At 37.9% G+C, this 16,719-nt stretch overlaps 2 protein-coding genes across 4 annotated transcripts; both read right to left on the bottom strand.

Annotated features, from left to right (window-relative positions):
• Window positions 1-275: 275 nt before the first annotated feature.
• LOC117557867 (protein THEM6-like) lies at window positions 276-1,274 on the bottom strand. Its single transcript, XM_034233843.1, is given in 4 exon segments — window positions 276-681; window positions 769-1,209; window positions 1,211-1,237; window positions 1,239-1,274. Coding segments are annotated over 4 exon segments (612 nt in total). The 3' UTR covers window positions 276-573.
• A 2,734-nt stretch (window positions 1,275-4,008) lies between these two features.
• LOC117557863 lies at window positions 4,009-16,235 on the bottom strand. Of its 3 annotated transcripts, XM_034233837.1 has the most exons (26): window positions 16,186-16,222; window positions 15,994-16,086; window positions 15,505-15,634; window positions 15,079-15,240; window positions 14,773-14,910; window positions 14,436-14,587; window positions 14,183-14,286; window positions 13,899-14,088; window positions 13,317-13,448; window positions 12,826-12,969; window positions 12,496-12,631; window positions 12,149-12,299; window positions 11,891-12,033; window positions 11,030-11,141; window positions 10,219-10,282; window positions 9,912-10,115; window positions 9,670-9,815; window positions 8,147-8,265; window positions 7,156-7,277; window positions 6,939-7,036; window positions 6,375-6,511; window positions 6,066-6,190; window positions 5,794-5,939; window positions 5,408-5,510; window positions 5,179-5,315; window positions 4,009-4,961 (listed from the first exon to the last, which is right to left on the bottom strand). In XM_034233837.1, the coding sequence occupies exons 3-26, from the start codon at window positions 15,632-15,634 to the stop codon at window positions 4,844-4,846; spliced, it is 3,213 nt and encodes a 1,070-aa protein (XP_034089728.1). In that variant the 5' UTR covers window positions 15,994-16,086; window positions 16,186-16,222; the 3' UTR covers window positions 4,009-4,843. The 3 variants fall into 3 exon arrangements, with proteins under 3 accessions (XP_034089728.1, XP_034089729.1, XP_034089727.1); XM_034233838.1 differs by lacking the exon at window positions 15,994-16,086 and having other exon boundaries at window positions 16,186-16,235; XM_034233836.1 differs by having other exon boundaries at window positions 15,994-16,219.
• Between the last annotated feature and the right edge of the window lie 484 nt (window positions 16,236-16,719).

The raw sequence follows: 16,719 nt of genomic DNA, 5'->3' as shown, positions 1-16,719 counted from the left end.
TTTTTGTTAACAATAGTTGGGGAAATGTATGCTTTTTCTTCAGTAACTTCCATGTCAAGTAAGTTGCCCTCGTTTAAAAAATGTATCACAATATTGGACACTGCAAATGCAATGGAGTTCCTCAAAAGTTTATTTCTGCCTGTTTTTTTCCATTACAGAGACATACTATAACTGATGTAACAGTTAGTCCAATTTTCTTGTAACAGCACTTCTTAATTTTTCCAATACTTTAGGTCACTTTATATAAATAATAAAATCATTACAGTATATCAACAAGACTTCAAAAGCAATTTGTTTTATTGCTGTAAAAGTACATTACAATTAACTTCATACAATCATAATATTGTATTATTACTGCATGAGTTTCAGCTTCTAGACTCTCGTATGCTAGTTCTTCCAGTGTTGAGTGTAAGTATTTGGGTGCAACTGCAAACATAGCTTGTTTTTTTTTTATATGAAGGCACAAGTGTGTTTAGGTCATGTAATGTGAACAAAGACAAATTCATTTTAACCCTGACATGTTACATTAGCTGTCTTACAAAAAGCCTGTCTTAAAACTGCCCATGCAATTTCTCATTTGCTCTTCTCTTCTAGTCCACTCTCGGCTCTGAGGGCCTGGCTGCTGGCAGAGATGAAATTGACCCAGTGTTGGAGGTCCTCTGGAAACTCAGGGCAGTCCACCTGCAAGAAGCACACCGTGAACTCAGCGTCTTTCAATATTTAAGAAGGTGTCCAATTCCCATGTGTGTTAAATCATTCAATTCTTACCTTCCGCTTGCACAGGTGCTGCATGATCTTGTCCGGGCTGCTGCGTATGATGCTCTGCTTGCAGTACATGACTGCACACACCAACCCATCTTTAGTGGACACAAATCTCTGCTCCAGGTAAAAAGCTTTGTCATCCCACGTGACGATGCGACTCCTCAGCTCGAACCCCTCCCCTATACACAGAGCCCTGCGGTAGCGGATGGTGGTTGCCCCCACGACCATTGAAGCTTTGAGTGCTCGCAATCCCTTAAATACCCCGTTGCGTATGTAGAGGGACAAGCGGGCAAAGTCACACTCCCGCAGGTAACGGGCATTGTTCATGTGGCACATGTCGATGTCATGGGGGCTGACCCAGCCTGTGAGGGTCTGCTCTGCTGTGATGTCCCGGATTTGAGGCTGGAACCAGGCTCGCAGGAGCACAGCAGCGACCCGGAGGAAGTACCCACACATCCAGGGAGCAGAAGAGAACCCAGCAAGGGGGCGATCAACCACAGCAACCACCACATTGTGCTGGTGAAAAAAGGCAGAGGGGTTACTGTGATGTGAAGATGGGTGCAATCAAAGAAGCCAAACTAAAGTAGATGTATGAGAGTTGTAGTGTTTGATTCCAGTTATTAAACAATCTGAGGTAAAAGTTAAAAACAAATCTTAATTAATGAATTATACTCATCATATTGATAACCATTATAAAAGAAAATGTGACAATATCTACTATTATTAATGCCTAATTGTATCGCTGCATGTTTAAGTTTTTGCTGATGTGTCGCAGTCAAAGAGCAGATTTCCCCCGCAAACATGTATTTTATTTATCTCAGTAGTGTTAGAGCTACTCATTTGAACAAATGTGCCTTCAAAAATGTATTTCTTTCAAATTAATCTGCATTTTCTTCTTAGTTTTGTTATAAATTCTGAGTTGCTCAGAAGCATAAATGGAAAACAGGGTATCTTTATCCACGTGAGACTCAATTTAATGTCCAAGATGGTAACAGTGAATTACAACAGCGTGGTTGAAGTTTAAAGTGGCACAACTTTTACAATTCTCACACTTAGCAGGCATGTGTATTTCATTTTATGTTTTTGACAAAAGTGAGTATTGTATTGTAGTGTTTAACCAGCAAAACCTGCATGATTTGAGTGATTCAATGGTTTAATCAAGTGGGCATTTCCTCTAATGTTGACATGAAACTCCCCCCCCTCACCTTTTTATTGTATTTTACAACAGAACCATTGAGATTCAACAAGACTGTTTGAAACGAGTTTCAGTGTTTCCACTTTTCTGCATAACTGTGAAGTGATTGAACTTAACCGGAGAGTAAACAGGTTCTGCAGGAAAGGCAGGTGCTTGCTCAACCTCTCAGTGTATGATCAGTTCAGAGTAAATGGAAAGATCACCACATTTAAAGAAAAGGATACTAATCTAACCAACTACAGTTGTTGTTGAAGACCAAGTTTAGCCAAATTTAAGATTAGTACTCACAATCGTCATGAATACGTTTTATATTAATAACAAGATACAAATGTCATACCATTAATACAGCTTAAATGGCTTTCAAAATTAAAAAAAGACAGAAAAAGTGTAATGAAAAAATACAGGTAGCTACATACAAAAAGATTAGATTTGCAAAGAAAGCTTGCCATTTAAAAAGACACACTTTAAAACATTAACTATAAGACGGTTTAAACATGAATGAAAAAGCATGTGGAACTATGAAACCATATATTGTATGTATGTTTGTTATAAGTGCCATTAGCAAAAGATCACTAGAGCTGAGCTGAACTAAAGAAATCAGTGCCATGCCAGAAACTATTTACACTAAAGAACTGCATTTAGTTTAGTGACACCCAGTCTGGAAATAATTCTACCAGAGGTTTCATTCACAGGAGTCATAATAACCATAGACTATACTATCATAACAACAGTTTACTATAAACGCTGGCAGGTCTGAAGTGCACAACCTGTTGAGGGAACTTAAGTATCGATAGCGTTCAGTGTAACTCTACAAAGAACGTGAACAAAACGATTAACCAAAGATAATATATATTAAGAATCTAAGAAGAAATCCAGTTTAACTCACCTGCTGTCAGATTCCTCCTGCTTACACTGAATCTACTCAGATCTGCGGACTCGACGGCTTTCAATCCATATGATACACATCCATGATCCAAGCATGTGTGTATCACTTCCGTCTACAGCCTTCAAAATAAAAGCATAACCGGAGATGGCGCTGGGTAAAACCACCCGGTCCGTAACTTAATGAATAGGATTTATCTATAAATAAATATATAGATGTTGTAAAATAACACTTTAATATAGTTTGTAGATAATACATGAACTATTTTAATTGTATTAAATAAAACGTAATTTTACTTGGTTCCCGGACGTGACGTCATGTAGAATGGGAGGCGGTGATTGGTCTTTACTGTAGAAATGCTTTTACCCAGCGCCAGAGCCCAAGAGATAGGGCTCTGCTTTTACCAGACTGTATGTGATGGAGTTTTTAAAGAACATAGTATGTTACTTTTACTTAAAGGTAGGTAGGCCTACTGGTAATTCACTTCAGAAACACTTTTTGTTATATTCCATGGAATGCTCTTAACAACCCGATAGCAATGAATAAATGAAATGCTTTGACAATAAATATATACAAATATTTCATCTGTAGAAGCCGTGGCGCTGTAAAAAGCAAGTCCAATTATCTTCCTCGGCAGATAATTAGATGGCCTACCAGCTGTCAGCCTTCCATCTCGTGCACAAACTTATCTCCTGCCCTCATTGGTCATGTTGGACAGGCTCTGAAGGAAGGGGCAGATTTTTTCCGGTTGTGTACTTTCAAATTCTAGCTTACTCGAACTGGCTTCTCCATTCTTACCTACCCTACCTTTAAGTAAACTGTCTGAGTACTTCTTCCAACAGGGCCATCTCTAGCATTATGCTACATTGTCTCTGCCAAATTGACAAGTTATTATTTCATTGACTGGATACAAATAGTTTCTGTTGGATTGTGAAAATGCAGGCTACTTGTTCCCTTTCAAGTTCTCATTAGACATTGTCATAACACTTTTTCAAAATTGAAAATAATTTTAAATGTTGCACTTAGTTGGCTACAAAACATAACTGGGAGCCGCTGAGGCTTCAGTGTAAACCCAAAGGCCATCACTGATGTGAAATAAGTGACACTGAGATGTACTGTATGTACAAATCAAATAGGTATATTACACTGTGGAGAAAAATCAGGCAACTTTTGTATATTCGTTTATTCTGTGTTTTGTTTCTCCAATACTCTCTTGTATTGTTTAGATGAGAGTTCAATTGTCAGTCCAGTTATAGGAGTTATTTTACCAACAGTTTTTCCAATAGTAGATGTTGCATTTCTATCTTCCAGCAATATAATCATAATTCCCAAATTGAGTTAGAAAAACTATTATACAATTTTAACATAAACAAGTTACCCCCAATTTCCCAAGAACATATTAACACTATAACAAACACATATAGCAAATTAAAACAATTACAAAAAATTGTCAAGTCCTTTTTAAAATAATAATTGTATACTATTAAAGCTGATTTATCCTTACATTATTTCTTATTTAAATTAATATTCTCCCTTCTCTGTACCATTGTGTTATATCAACCCAAAATAGTTTGTTTTTGACAGTTTATAAACTTCATAAACTGTCAAATGCAAAACAACTTGAATACATACCATCTTTAATTGCTTTACATTAGAAAGATGAACTATTTGAAAGCTGACAACAACCATTTCCTGCTTTAAATCACTTTGAGAAAAAACCTTGAATATTCTTGCAAAATTGTATTAGTTGCTCCTTTTCACTTATAAAGTTGACATCATTGCATAAAAATACTTTGTGTCAGACTAACCAGCACATCAACATATATCAGTAAACATAACCCCAAACACACATGTCTCAACAGAGACAAATGAAAAGCGTATAGTATATGATTATAAATCAGAAGTAAAAGGTAATGTAATAAGAGCAAGTTGTATCAATAAAAGGAATAGCTGGTTTATTTCCTTCTATTTGTGAACCCGATGTAAATATTCACAGTTGTTACTTAGACGTTAATTTGCCGAGTGCGATGATCCATCACCATTTTCTTCATGTCCTGGTCAGCTCTGATGTCTTTCATTTTAAGCTCAGTTCCTAGGCCGGCTGTCGGATCGTACTGGTGTCTGCAAAAGAGCTAACAACTTTACTGTGAAAACATTTGATTGTGCATATGACAATACGACTTTTGAATCGCAAGTCTTTGAACATGGCTAAGTATTTTTCTGACCATTTTTTGTGCTTGAAAGCCATTTAAAGAATAGTTCATATACAACCATATGGTTTCTCAACAGTTATCAGTAATATACAATACAGGTAATGCATTTTTAGTAAATAACTCACTGCTTCAGGTGTTCCTCAATGGCCTTGCATTCATACACTGTGCCATACACCGTTTTCATAGGATCAACAAACATCTTCTTGGTGAGTGGACAGATCAGATGTTGGGGTATAAACTGTGGAACAGGCTCCACCAGGTGCTTTTAATAAAAACAAAGTGAAGAACCCATTATGTTAAGGCCAAACATGTAAAAAACATATGAAAATATGTTTTATATAAGAGCCCATTTACTTCCTCCATGTCATCCAGTGACTTCCCTGCAGTTTCCTCTGTGTGTTTCTCAGCTTCTCGTTCATACGTCTCAAGGCTCGTCAGGAATTCTTCAGCCAAAATGCTTCAAAAGAAAGAAACAATCTCACAAAAAAATCTGTAGCAACCCTCTACTTTTGCAGAATGATCATAATCAATGTCGGATGTTGTAACAACAAAGTCAAATAAATATTAATACAAGGTAACTAAGGATTTCCAATGTACAGAACATGTTGAGCACACAACAAAGACTTACTGAAATCTGGACATTCTTCAAAGACATATTCAGCATAAAAAAATATATCTTTGTAAAAATTAGCTTAAGGGCCCATAATGGTGACTCATTTGTGAAATGGTTTAAATCGCACCTGTCCAGTGGGTCCTCAGGCTCAGGGCTGATCAGCAGTCCGTACACAGCTTCTAGGATCTCTCTCATGGTGATGTGGGCGTTGTAGTTGCGGTCAAATAAGTTGTGGCAGATGCGACCCACACTGTTGACATTGCAGTGGTACACCTGTCATCATGTTAAGAAACACACGTACATTTCGCACAGATAACATTACCATCTATCTGCATATTATTAAAAAGACAAACACATTTATTTAATAATTGTTCAGTTATTTGCATGTTTGCAGGATACGGGTGTGACAAAGCGGACGAGTGGAGGCTTGGCTGGGTAGTCAGGACCAAACTGGCAGTACAGCTCAAACACGCCTTTCTTATACGGTGTGTCAGGAGGGCCCTGCATGAGAATCCTCCAGAACACTGAGAAGATAAGAACACATTTCGAGCTTGTTGCCATTTAAAAAAAGAATGTATTAGCATGAATAAAAAAACTGAAGATTTACTGTCTATTGTGTTTAATTTCCTTATACTGTACAGCCTGTATAACAAAACTAATACATATGCCCCAGATGCATAACACCAAAATAAGAGAGAAGCCACTTACTGAAGTCTGACTCTGATGGGAAGACTCTGAAGAAGGGATGAGGGTTACAGTGCAGGCTCTTCAGCTCCTCCAGCACACGCTTGTCCTTCTCCAAAAACCTCCCGTTAGTGGACTCCTTAATCTTCTTTTTGAGAGCACTATAAGGTGATATAAAGACAGTAAATCTAACAAAAAAGTATATGTACATACATAAAACCTGGTTATGCAGTTCAAAATCATAGGTCTAAGAGTAACCAACCTTTACACATAATAACTAAAGGTATTGCTCTACAACATGTTAACATCGCGGTACAGAGTAGCTTTACACCCGCTGTGTTGGTTGTAAGACTCCGTCTCATTAACCTAACACAGAACAACACAAGCCTTTTGTAAGTCTGATTGTGATCAATGCAATTTTTTCAGAGGTGACACATTTACTTTGTCAACTCAGCAGGCAGGGTCATCAGCAGATTATTTTTTAATAACCTTTTTTGACAAGGTTTATGATCAGCATCTATATAACTGATGTTTCTATCACTGAACTTTTGTTTACTACGGTTGTATATCTCATCCTATCTTACTCACCTCTCTGTCGCTGTCACTTTGCTGTTGATCTGGCTTGGCAAGGATGTCTCTGGACATTCGTCATACCCATGAGTAGCAAAGATTCTTCTCAAACTACGCTATAAAATCACAAAATCAAATGAATTAGCAGATCAGTACTCCATGTAAAAAAACCTAATGAGTTTGGTTTTGATATCAATTCCAACAGAATGGTGGACAACAATCTATAATATCAAACCTTGCTGATGGAAGAGGGGTCAAGTGTTTCCTTGAGTTTCCTCTGCTCCAATGACAGAACCGTCTCAATCTCAAAGAGCTTCAGACCGTCTTTGGTTGTCTTTGGTTTGAAACAGCAACCACCTGGAGGCAATGGGGAAATGAGGTGAGAAATGAACACGTGTCTGCATATAAATATGTTCAGAGATCCTATCTATGGCAATCAAAACAGACTTTTCAGATACAATACAGTGTCCCATCTTACAAGATGTTTACTTAATCATTGTTATGACCCTGGGTCATTATGTCATTTGTGTGCGGATAATTTTCCCTCCTGTGTGTGTGTGTGTGTGTGTGTGTGGTGTGTGTGTGTGTGTGTGTGTGTGTGTGTGTGTGTGTGTGTGTGTGTGTGTGTGTGTGTGTGTGTGTGTGTGTGTGTGTGTGTGTGTGTGTGTGTGTGTGTGTGTGTGTGTGTGTGTGTGTGTGTGTGTGTGGTGTGTGTGTGTGTGATCAGGTATAGTGCCCGTTTAGCTGATCGGCTGCCTTCAACATGCTGATTGGTCCACCTGAAGAGACAGGAGCATTTAAGCTACAGCCATGCAGTTCCTCTGTCCTCTCTCTCATCGACCTCTCCGAGTGCTCCCAACTCCGTGATCTGTTGTTCTGTGTGGCTTAAGTACCGATTACTGGTCCTTGTTGTATAATTGTGTATCTTTGGAAAGCCAAGCTAATTTAATCTGTCTTGAAGACACGCTTTGATTTGCCCAGGAGTGCGAAACCCTTTTCTTTTGTTCAAATCCCATTTTCTCCTGTTTTTCGTTAGGTTAGGTAAGAAGCCTGTATTTTATTTTACTTATTTTGTTAAGCAAGATTTATGTATGCAAAGGATTATTTGTTTATGTGGGTTGTCTCGCCTCCTTTAAAAATCTGAATATTACACTTCTAGAAGCATGATTCTATAAGTATATCACTGGGATATTATCTAAAGCGCTCTCTTTCAAAAGAGGCCATACCGGTTGCATTGCTGATTCCATGCAGCATGTTATTCTCCACATTTCCAAGAAGGATTGAGTCAACAACGATGTTAGATTTCAGCAGTTTGGCTGTAACTGCATCTGGCTCGATGCAGGATCTATGGAAAGTAAGAAAGAAAACATTGAGATTTCAGCTAAAAGTTAAATTCTAAATCTGTTATTTGTCATTGTTACTTATGACATTATTAATTGTCTTCTTGCTCATAGTTACAGGTGAATTGTTGAGATCTCCATATTAGGTTGAATACTTAAAACGAAAGTTAATTATAATCAAATATACTCAATTGCTCAGTTATGATTTTCTATATTTACAGTACTGTATAAACAAAACACAAGTGGTTTGTTAAGTTGAGTGTAAGGCCTATTATGATTTATGAGGTGTCACTGATAAGAGAGGAGAGACAGTCTCTTCTCACAGCAGTGCACGGGGGGGGGGCTCCTGACTTTTTGGAGAAAGACTAAGGCCCCAAAAAGGTGTTTGTGCCATAGCCGAGAATAGTATTTTGCAAGTCCTACACACTAGAAGCCATACCCAGTTTCCACAAATATAGGTATGGAGGAGGTGTCTTTAGGTTTTTCTGTCCTGTTTCGAGCATAAAAACACTAGCAGAGAGGGAGCCAACTCGAGAGAGGGGGGGGGGGATTCCCCTGGTATGCTCTCTCCCTGTAAGCTGGGTTTTTCCTCGGTAAAGGTTCTCTCAAACTTGGTAAATATCTCTCGAATTTCTTTGCTAAATGCGGAGTGGATTTCTTTGTTGAAAGCTGAATGAATTGATGTGAATAGATTTGTTGAAAGTTTAGCACCCTGTCACCTGTGAGGAAATTCATGCGGGAATAGGTGTGGAATTGATGTGAATTGATTTGGTGAATGAAAGTTTGAATGTGGTTTTTATCACCAACCTTTTATGAGGAAATGCCTCTAAATTCTGTCGGGAGATTTTAATATCACAACTGAATTGGGCAGTTGAAGTTACAATTTAGTGTAATAGATGTAAGACTGTGAATTGCGGTTTCATATTAATAATTGACCACAGCATGAAATATTCTGTATGATTGTCATGTTGTAACGAGAGAAGGTAAAACCCTGTTCAAATGTGGACCAATTTTTCTTCAAAAAAAACTGATCCCACCTTTTGGATTGGGACAACTTAAGACATCTGCGCTCTCCTCTCCTGCTTTAAAGGTAAGATTGCACACTGCCACACTCACACTTAGGTAGGGCCACACCTCATTACTGATATCAAAATCCTTCGGGATCGCTTAAACAGATTTAGCGGGTCGTCTTAATATAAACAGCAGTTAATTGAACCTGAATCTTCAGGAGTTAATAGAGGTGAGATCTTGCTGACGTTGGTGGCCAAGCAGTAAACGTACATAGACTCAATAACTTCTGTTAGGTCAATTAGTAGGTCTTGAGTAATTCGCCGGAATAAATTATCAGGCCTCCCGACTCCAAGAAGTATGAACATGATATTATGGCATGATTCGAGGAAGTAGTTTACCCAGAATCATTTCCATCAGTAAGACACATGATGCGGAGTCTACAATCTGGAAACCTCGTCTTGACCTCTTCCAGCTCAGACGCCCCCCGTCGCAGAGCGTCGTACAGCAGAGTGCATCCACTTGCTTCAATGTTGCGCATGTGTTCCTACAAATGTGAAAAAGAGGTTTATCACTGCTTTACAATCCGACATAAACTGTTCTTAAATTAAAGACAAATCCAAAACTGATACACTGACTTTACCTTGAACGTCTCCAGATTTTCTGTGAATGTGTGAAGAATTTTCACCAGGGAGTCGAACTTCACAAGACCGATGATGTGACAAAAATCATAAGCCATGGTCCTCGTAGCGAAGTTGTCAAAGAGCTCTTTCACAGCGTGGATCTTCTGTATTTCTGCACTTGCATAGCACTCTTCCTCCATGGAGGAGCTTGTGTCTATCAGCACCTAATGAACATTCAAGTCAAGAAAATCATATTGTGAATGTGAACAGCCCTGTCAGTCTCACATCTTTAAAAGAAACGTTCAAAGGAGAGACAGACAAAGTTACCAGTATAGCCTCTTTTGGAGTCCTGGTTGTGACAAATGTCCGGCCATCACCATGGTTACCAGTCCTGTGTTCAATGTCAACAAAGGTTCAGCAGTCAACTGACAGCAAAATAGTATTGTGAATTTAAAGTGGTGCATAAAATGTATATTTAAATAAAAACCACAACAGCAGAAACATCGTGGCTCTGGCTATTACTGTACAGCACATTCTGTACTACGACGTAAGATGGTAAATATGTGTTCTTGAGCCATTGCCAAATGGTGTTGGGTGAGGTCCCAGTGACCTTAAACTTTGTCCACCAAACCCTAATGAGTTCATCCTTAAGTTAAAGTTCACTTTTGTGCCAAATGAAAAAAATTCCCTTGAAGCGTCCCTGAAATATCGTGGTCACAATAAGACAACCTGAAAAATACCTAATCTACCACCGTCAGGGAGGCCTGACAACTATGATGTGTATAAAGTATACAGAAGACGCCCATGAAGACGCTGGTTAAAACTTTACACGTGTTCTGAATTTTGTGGAAGATGAAAAAAATAATAGTCTGCGGGTCTCAACTTTTTCTTATGCTCTGATGAGACGAAATACAGTGTATTATATATTTATATATATTTTTGCTTACATTTTTAAATACAAAAATATTTATATGAAAAGAAGTAGGATGCAGCATTTCCAAATGAAATATATTTTTATATACAAAAGAAAATAGATTAAAAATGTATTTCTTTTACACAGGAATGGAAAAAAAGTGAACGGAAATATATTTGAGTGCTTCCTTGAAAGTTGAATACAAGATACCGTAAAAGTGCTTACCTGGCTGCCAACAAATTCACATCCACTGTTTTGTTTTTGCCATCCAAACAATCAAGTACTACGATCATATCAGGGGAACACTTCTCTTTTCTCAAACACACGCCAATGTTGTCTGACGAAGAGGGAAATAAAACATAATAATTAAAATAAATTACATTAAAAAGCTTGCTGAACGTGGAACATTAATGTCAGAGGCAATATGGAAACCAATGTGAGGTCCCTTTCAGACTGTTCGAGAATAAGGTGCACACTATTAACATGTGCACAGCCTTTAAATTATATTATTTTTCACCAATATATTATAGATGTATAGTCTCAGATATATACAAAACATGTCTCTGAAATGTGTGGCTCTTTGGATCAGGGGGGAGCAGGTTCGAGTCCCACTGCAGCCAACATGTCGTTGAGTCCCTGGGCAAGTAATTTAACCCCAATTTGCTCCTGTGGGAATTTTCCACATTATTGAATGTATTTAAGTCGCTTTGGATAAAAGCATCTAACAAATGACTTGTAATGTAATGTACAGTAATGCGATACCTTGGTTGGTTATTGGCTAGTTGTTGCACAACCCAAAAGACAGTTGTGACATCACAAAGTGCCCAAATCTCAACAGCTAATTTTCATGTAAATGGAACAGGACAACATCATTTATGTAATGTATTGTATCATAATATATTGTATTGTGTTGTACTCTAGTGCTTGTTGAAGCATTGTATTGATAATGCTAGGCCACTATTTGTGAAAACCTGCACATAATCTGCAGATGAACATTAGATCATTAGCTAACTGGCAAATTCAGAGAGATAAACACTGAAATGTTGATTAAAGATACAAGATACCATCCTCATTGTGATTGAGTACCTTCACTCAGTAGAACAAGGCGTGCCTCACACTGTCCTAGTTCCTTCAAATGCAGAGGTGGGGTCACATTGAGGCATTGATTGTCGGGAGATTTTAATTCTTCCATCATACTTCCAAAAGTCTTCTCATTGTTGATCTTAAAGCTTTAATTAAATTGCACAGGTTAGTGAAAACTACTCTGATGTCTTTGCAACAGACAAAAGAGAAAGCATCTCATTGAAGTTATATTAAGAAAAGTAAAACTGTAATGATAGTTACTTCTGGCCAGCCGTCTTGACCTTGTGAATCCAAAGAGGATAGGTTCTGACGAATGGAGGCAGACTGAGTAGAACTTTCTCAATGTCGGTGGCTTTCTTTATTGATGTTCCACGCAAAACCTCTTCAGTGCAGTTGGGAATCTTCTCTCCATCTAAACAGAGGCAAGAAAATGAAATGAAGCAGAGTACAGCACCATTCAATAATAACTTGTTTTGACTGTTCCTCTCAGTGTTCATTAAGGGATCAGCTCACAAAAAGGGCCTCTGCTTCCATTTGAACACATCTTCTATGATATGCCTCTTGCACAAATCTTTATGTACTGTATGATCATTTCATGACAGTTTTACCTTGGATTTTCTGGCAAACATAAGCCCATTCCAATGCTCCAGGTACTCCAGGTACTCTGACTGGCTCAGAGAAGCGGCTGCCATCTTCAGACGTCAGAGTGATTGGTGCGTAGTTCTCATGGTTCTCTGCCGGTTTCTATTCAAAATAAGGCAAGTGATCATTACTTAAGTGGTCAACATTTGATCAAGCCATGTAGCCTATCACCTAAATATTGATGGTTATCCCTTACCAACAAAAACACTGGCAATTATGGACAGATTTCACAAAAAAAATCATTATTTATTTAACACCACATGAGCCTTTTTGGTCAAGCCTCACTACCCTCATACCTTTGCTTCTGATAGGAGATGTGCCCAGCAGTACAGAGAGTTCTCAAAGACATCCAGGTCCTTAATGAGTCTCTCTCCTTGTGGTCTTCTACGCTGAGGAAGGATCTCTCTGAAGAGGAGGTACAAGCCTTCTACCACTGCAATCTACAACACAGGGACAAGCAGGTCTAATGAAAGGGGAACTGATAAAAGGCACATATCACCGTGTAAATGTTACATTTACCCAAATTATAGGAAAAACATCTTTCCTGAAACAATGCAGATCATTTGAATTAAATCTGCAGCTGTGACAAATATAATAAAGGTGAACATATTTTATTTTTGCAGGAAATGTTCCAAGATGGAATTGTTTTTCAAGCAAAGTATTCTGTGCAAAAAAATAAAATAATTTACAGCACAAGTTGTATGTTAAAATGTTAAATCACACATGAGAACACACATTTCAAAAAGTACAATGGATATGAAGGAAAAACATCACTCATATTGTTTACCTTCTGGTTCCTGGTTAGGGTTTCATTCCTGCAGAACAACTGATGCAGACTTTGGGCAAGAGGGTGACATCCAGTCAGATTCCGTATGTAGGCAATCAGTTTCTGCAGTTGCTTTGTTTTATAAGTACTTTTCTAGAAGAAGAAAAACAATAGCATAATAATTGTTAGATACCAATTGCATTGTGTTAGTATGGAAAGATCTAATTTGCAATACCTTTCCACAGGAGGCTTAAAAAAAATGCATAAATCAAAGTCAGTTCCAACCACATGACTTACCATGCACACAATGACAATGCTAAACAGATATAATCTGTATGATTATGATCCCCCTAGTTTAACATTTTAGCATTGAAATATTTGCCTATTAGTACTGAATGCAATTGGCAGCTGAGGTCACAGTTCAAAGTATTTGACAACTTGGGGATTGGACCTAGTTTAAAGACGTTAGATTAAAAGTGAATCAATCACAAGAGTTATACTGATTCCTTCTGAAGGGGAAAATAAATGTCATAGCAAATTATCCAATAGTTGTAGAGTGGTTCTGAAATGTGCACTGTTCATGTTATATACATTGATACTTACAACAGCATAAAGTGAAGACAAGAACACACTGATTCCTTTCTGAGTTTGTGGAACTGAAGGCAAAAAATCATTAATGAAAAATGTCTCGTTGTATGAAGTCTCGTGAGGAAATGAGGACAAAGAGAAGTTAATGGTTGACCCTTCAGAGATCCCACAACTCTCCAGAGTGTCATCACCACCATTTGGATAGCTGTACAGGAGAAAACACAAGTACTGTGTGAGAAATGTAATCTGCCTGTATTGAGAAAGAAGAATCAGCATTGGTTTGACGATTAGATAGTTACTCGTAATGAAGGACATGTTCTGGGATTCCACTTTTGTTAGCCAGCTTGAGTCTCAGACTCGATATCGTGTCACTTGCCAACTTCACCGTCACCTGAAAGTCTCCCTGTATGTAATAAGTAAATAATAATGTGCTGGATTGCAAGTATATCATTTGGTCATTGAATTATATAAAAAATAAGGCCATAAATCAAAGATATTATTAAATGTTAATATCATCAGTAGTTGCTTAATGACCATAACATTTAGACCCACCTTGAGCATGATGTGGCATCGAACAATATCGCTTCCAAGGGTTTCAACAACCTCTCGCTTTGGTGTTTGAGGGAACTGTTTCAGGTTTTCCCTTGGCGTAAAGATTGCATAAATCACAGCTCCATTTTCAATATGTCTGTCTTTCAAGGACCCTGTGTAAGCAAAACAACATTTGAAATGACATGGTGGACTTGTTAACAAACATTTTCTTACAATAAAAAGAAGAGCCGAGTCATGGTTCAACATTACGAATGCTTCCATACCCTTGTAGTCACTGTTGGACACAGAACCGTAAAAAGATCTTGCATTTTATCATGAGCAGTTCAGGTTTACTCACATGTGTTGAAGAAGGGATCATCTGTCAAGGGCATCCCATCGATGGTGTAGAGACAGACTCCTTTGGAATTACCAACACTTTCAAGATGGCAGATCCTCATCATCAGATCCTCAACTGTGTTTTTTGCTCGATCCATATCTGTTAGATCAAAATTACCAATGTTTTCAGAAACACATCTCAGACCACATCTAATTTCTAACACGTCACAGCCCACTGTCTGATAAATATTGGGCTACTTTGTGGCAGTGGCTAGCCCTGGTTCATCTATTGATAAAAAGTGGATAATAAAAATATGAGCTCCTTTACCTGTTATTTGTTTTGGTTGAGCACATTTGGGGTATGTGTACTGCAGACTGAAGGACTTTAATGATTTGTGCACAGGCGTCACAGTTTGAACCTGCTGCTCCGGAGCTCTTTGAAGAAAGTTTGTCATCGCTGAAAAGCGGTTCTTCTCCACACGACTAAAACCTGCAATACCGGTATTTCAAAAGTCAGTCAACTTTATTGTCATTCTTTCAGTTTGTGTGTACAGACAGAAGAATCGAAATACTGTTTCCCACAATCGCAAGGATTACAAAATACAAAAATATATATACAAAAAATATATAGGCTATAGGCTATATGCCTACATATAGCCTATGTAAAAACACTAGATGTAGATGTCATTGTTTTTTACTGAGTGTCTGCACGTTTGACAGTCTTTGATTTCAAGTTGAAGTTCATCTGACTCACCCATGTTGTCCAGATCTTCATCTGTAACGCTATCCAGGAAATCTCTTGAATCCTTCACGCCCAGCTGGACCAACTGGTTGCAGTAAGACTCCAGTCTGAACTGCTTAAGTGTGTTGAGTATTGCATCCATCTTAACAAACACATCAAGATACATTATTTATTTACAGGGAAGGAAATAAATCTAGAACACTAAATTACTCAAAAGGAGCCCTACTTAAAATTAAGGTTATGCAAGCAACGATGTGTCACATTAGGCTACATACATTTGTTTGGTCGAAACAAATGTTAGCAACTTGGAAATTAATGTCCCTTTGAAACGATTTAAAAGTAGCATTAAATACTGAATTCAGAGTAATAGCTGACCTATTTCTTTTTCAAAAATGTACAAAACCAGGTCCATTACACATGAACGCCATTTTCATAAATGCTTAAAGTGATAAATTAAAAACGGTAAAGTATCATAACACAAACATATGCAATCGTTCTTACTGTAGTTACAATGATGTCCTCGGTAAAGCCCGGAGAAACACCAAGTCTGTAGCAGCATTCGTCAACAGCAAGACAATTCAACGAATTCAATACCTTAGGGTCATTTCCGTCAAAATTATGTTGACAATATATTAAAATCAAGTCGAATTTAATACATTCAACCCCAAAGAACCAACAAGTTAACAATCTTACGTTGTTGTTGGTACACTACACGGTCATCAGTTTCTGTTCATTGGAGGGTGTGGCTTCAGAGGAAACGAAACTAATAAAGCGCACCTCAACGCAGCACTGTCATTAAACATTTCAAAAATGTATTCGTGAACTACTCCCTCTTGAAAGTTTTAGTATGATACAATGTTGCTTTGTTTTTACACCCTTTATTAACAGGCTTGTGTCAGACTCACTGCATGCCACCTGTTCATTCCAGGATAAGTTGGGTTACTCATTACTGATTTGACATGCCATAAGTGCATGTTCTGTCATGTTATTAAAATGTCTGCAAATTGTTAGCTTTCTTTGGCCTGCATATCCACATGATTTAAGATCAAAACAAATGTATATTTATGGAGAGATAAGAGCCAGTACTTGCATCAGAAATCCTATTCAGTGTTATATAATATATTCATTTAGTGCTTGCATACAGCCAATGGTGCTGTGAAACGTAGATTAATGGAATAGAGCCATCATTAGGTGAGTCTTTATACAAACAATAGAGATCATTTTGTA

Source organism: Gymnodraco acuticeps, unplaced genomic scaffold (genome assembly GCF_902827175.1).
Source record: "Gymnodraco acuticeps unplaced genomic scaffold, fGymAcu1.1, whole genome shotgun sequence".
Lineage (NCBI taxonomy): Eukaryota > Metazoa > Chordata > Actinopteri > Perciformes > Bathydraconidae > Gymnodraco > Gymnodraco acuticeps.
This window is presented reverse-complemented; position numbering and strand designations above follow the sequence as displayed.

Excerpts from the sequence above, each read along its gene's own strand:
- LOC117557863 (XM_034233838.1), bottom strand. The coding sequence starts at position 15,634 with ATGGATGCAATACTCAACACACTTAAGCAGTTCAGACTGGAGTCTTAC. Across the intron at positions 12,034-12,148 it reads GTCAAGACGGCTGGCCAGAA|CTTTAAGATCAACAATGAGA; the intron begins GTAACTATCATT and ends ATTTAATTAAAG. Across the intron at positions 5,316-5,407 it reads CACTGGATGACATGGAGGAA|CACCTGGTGGAGCCTGTTCC; the intron begins GTAAATGGGCTC and ends TTTTATTAAAAG.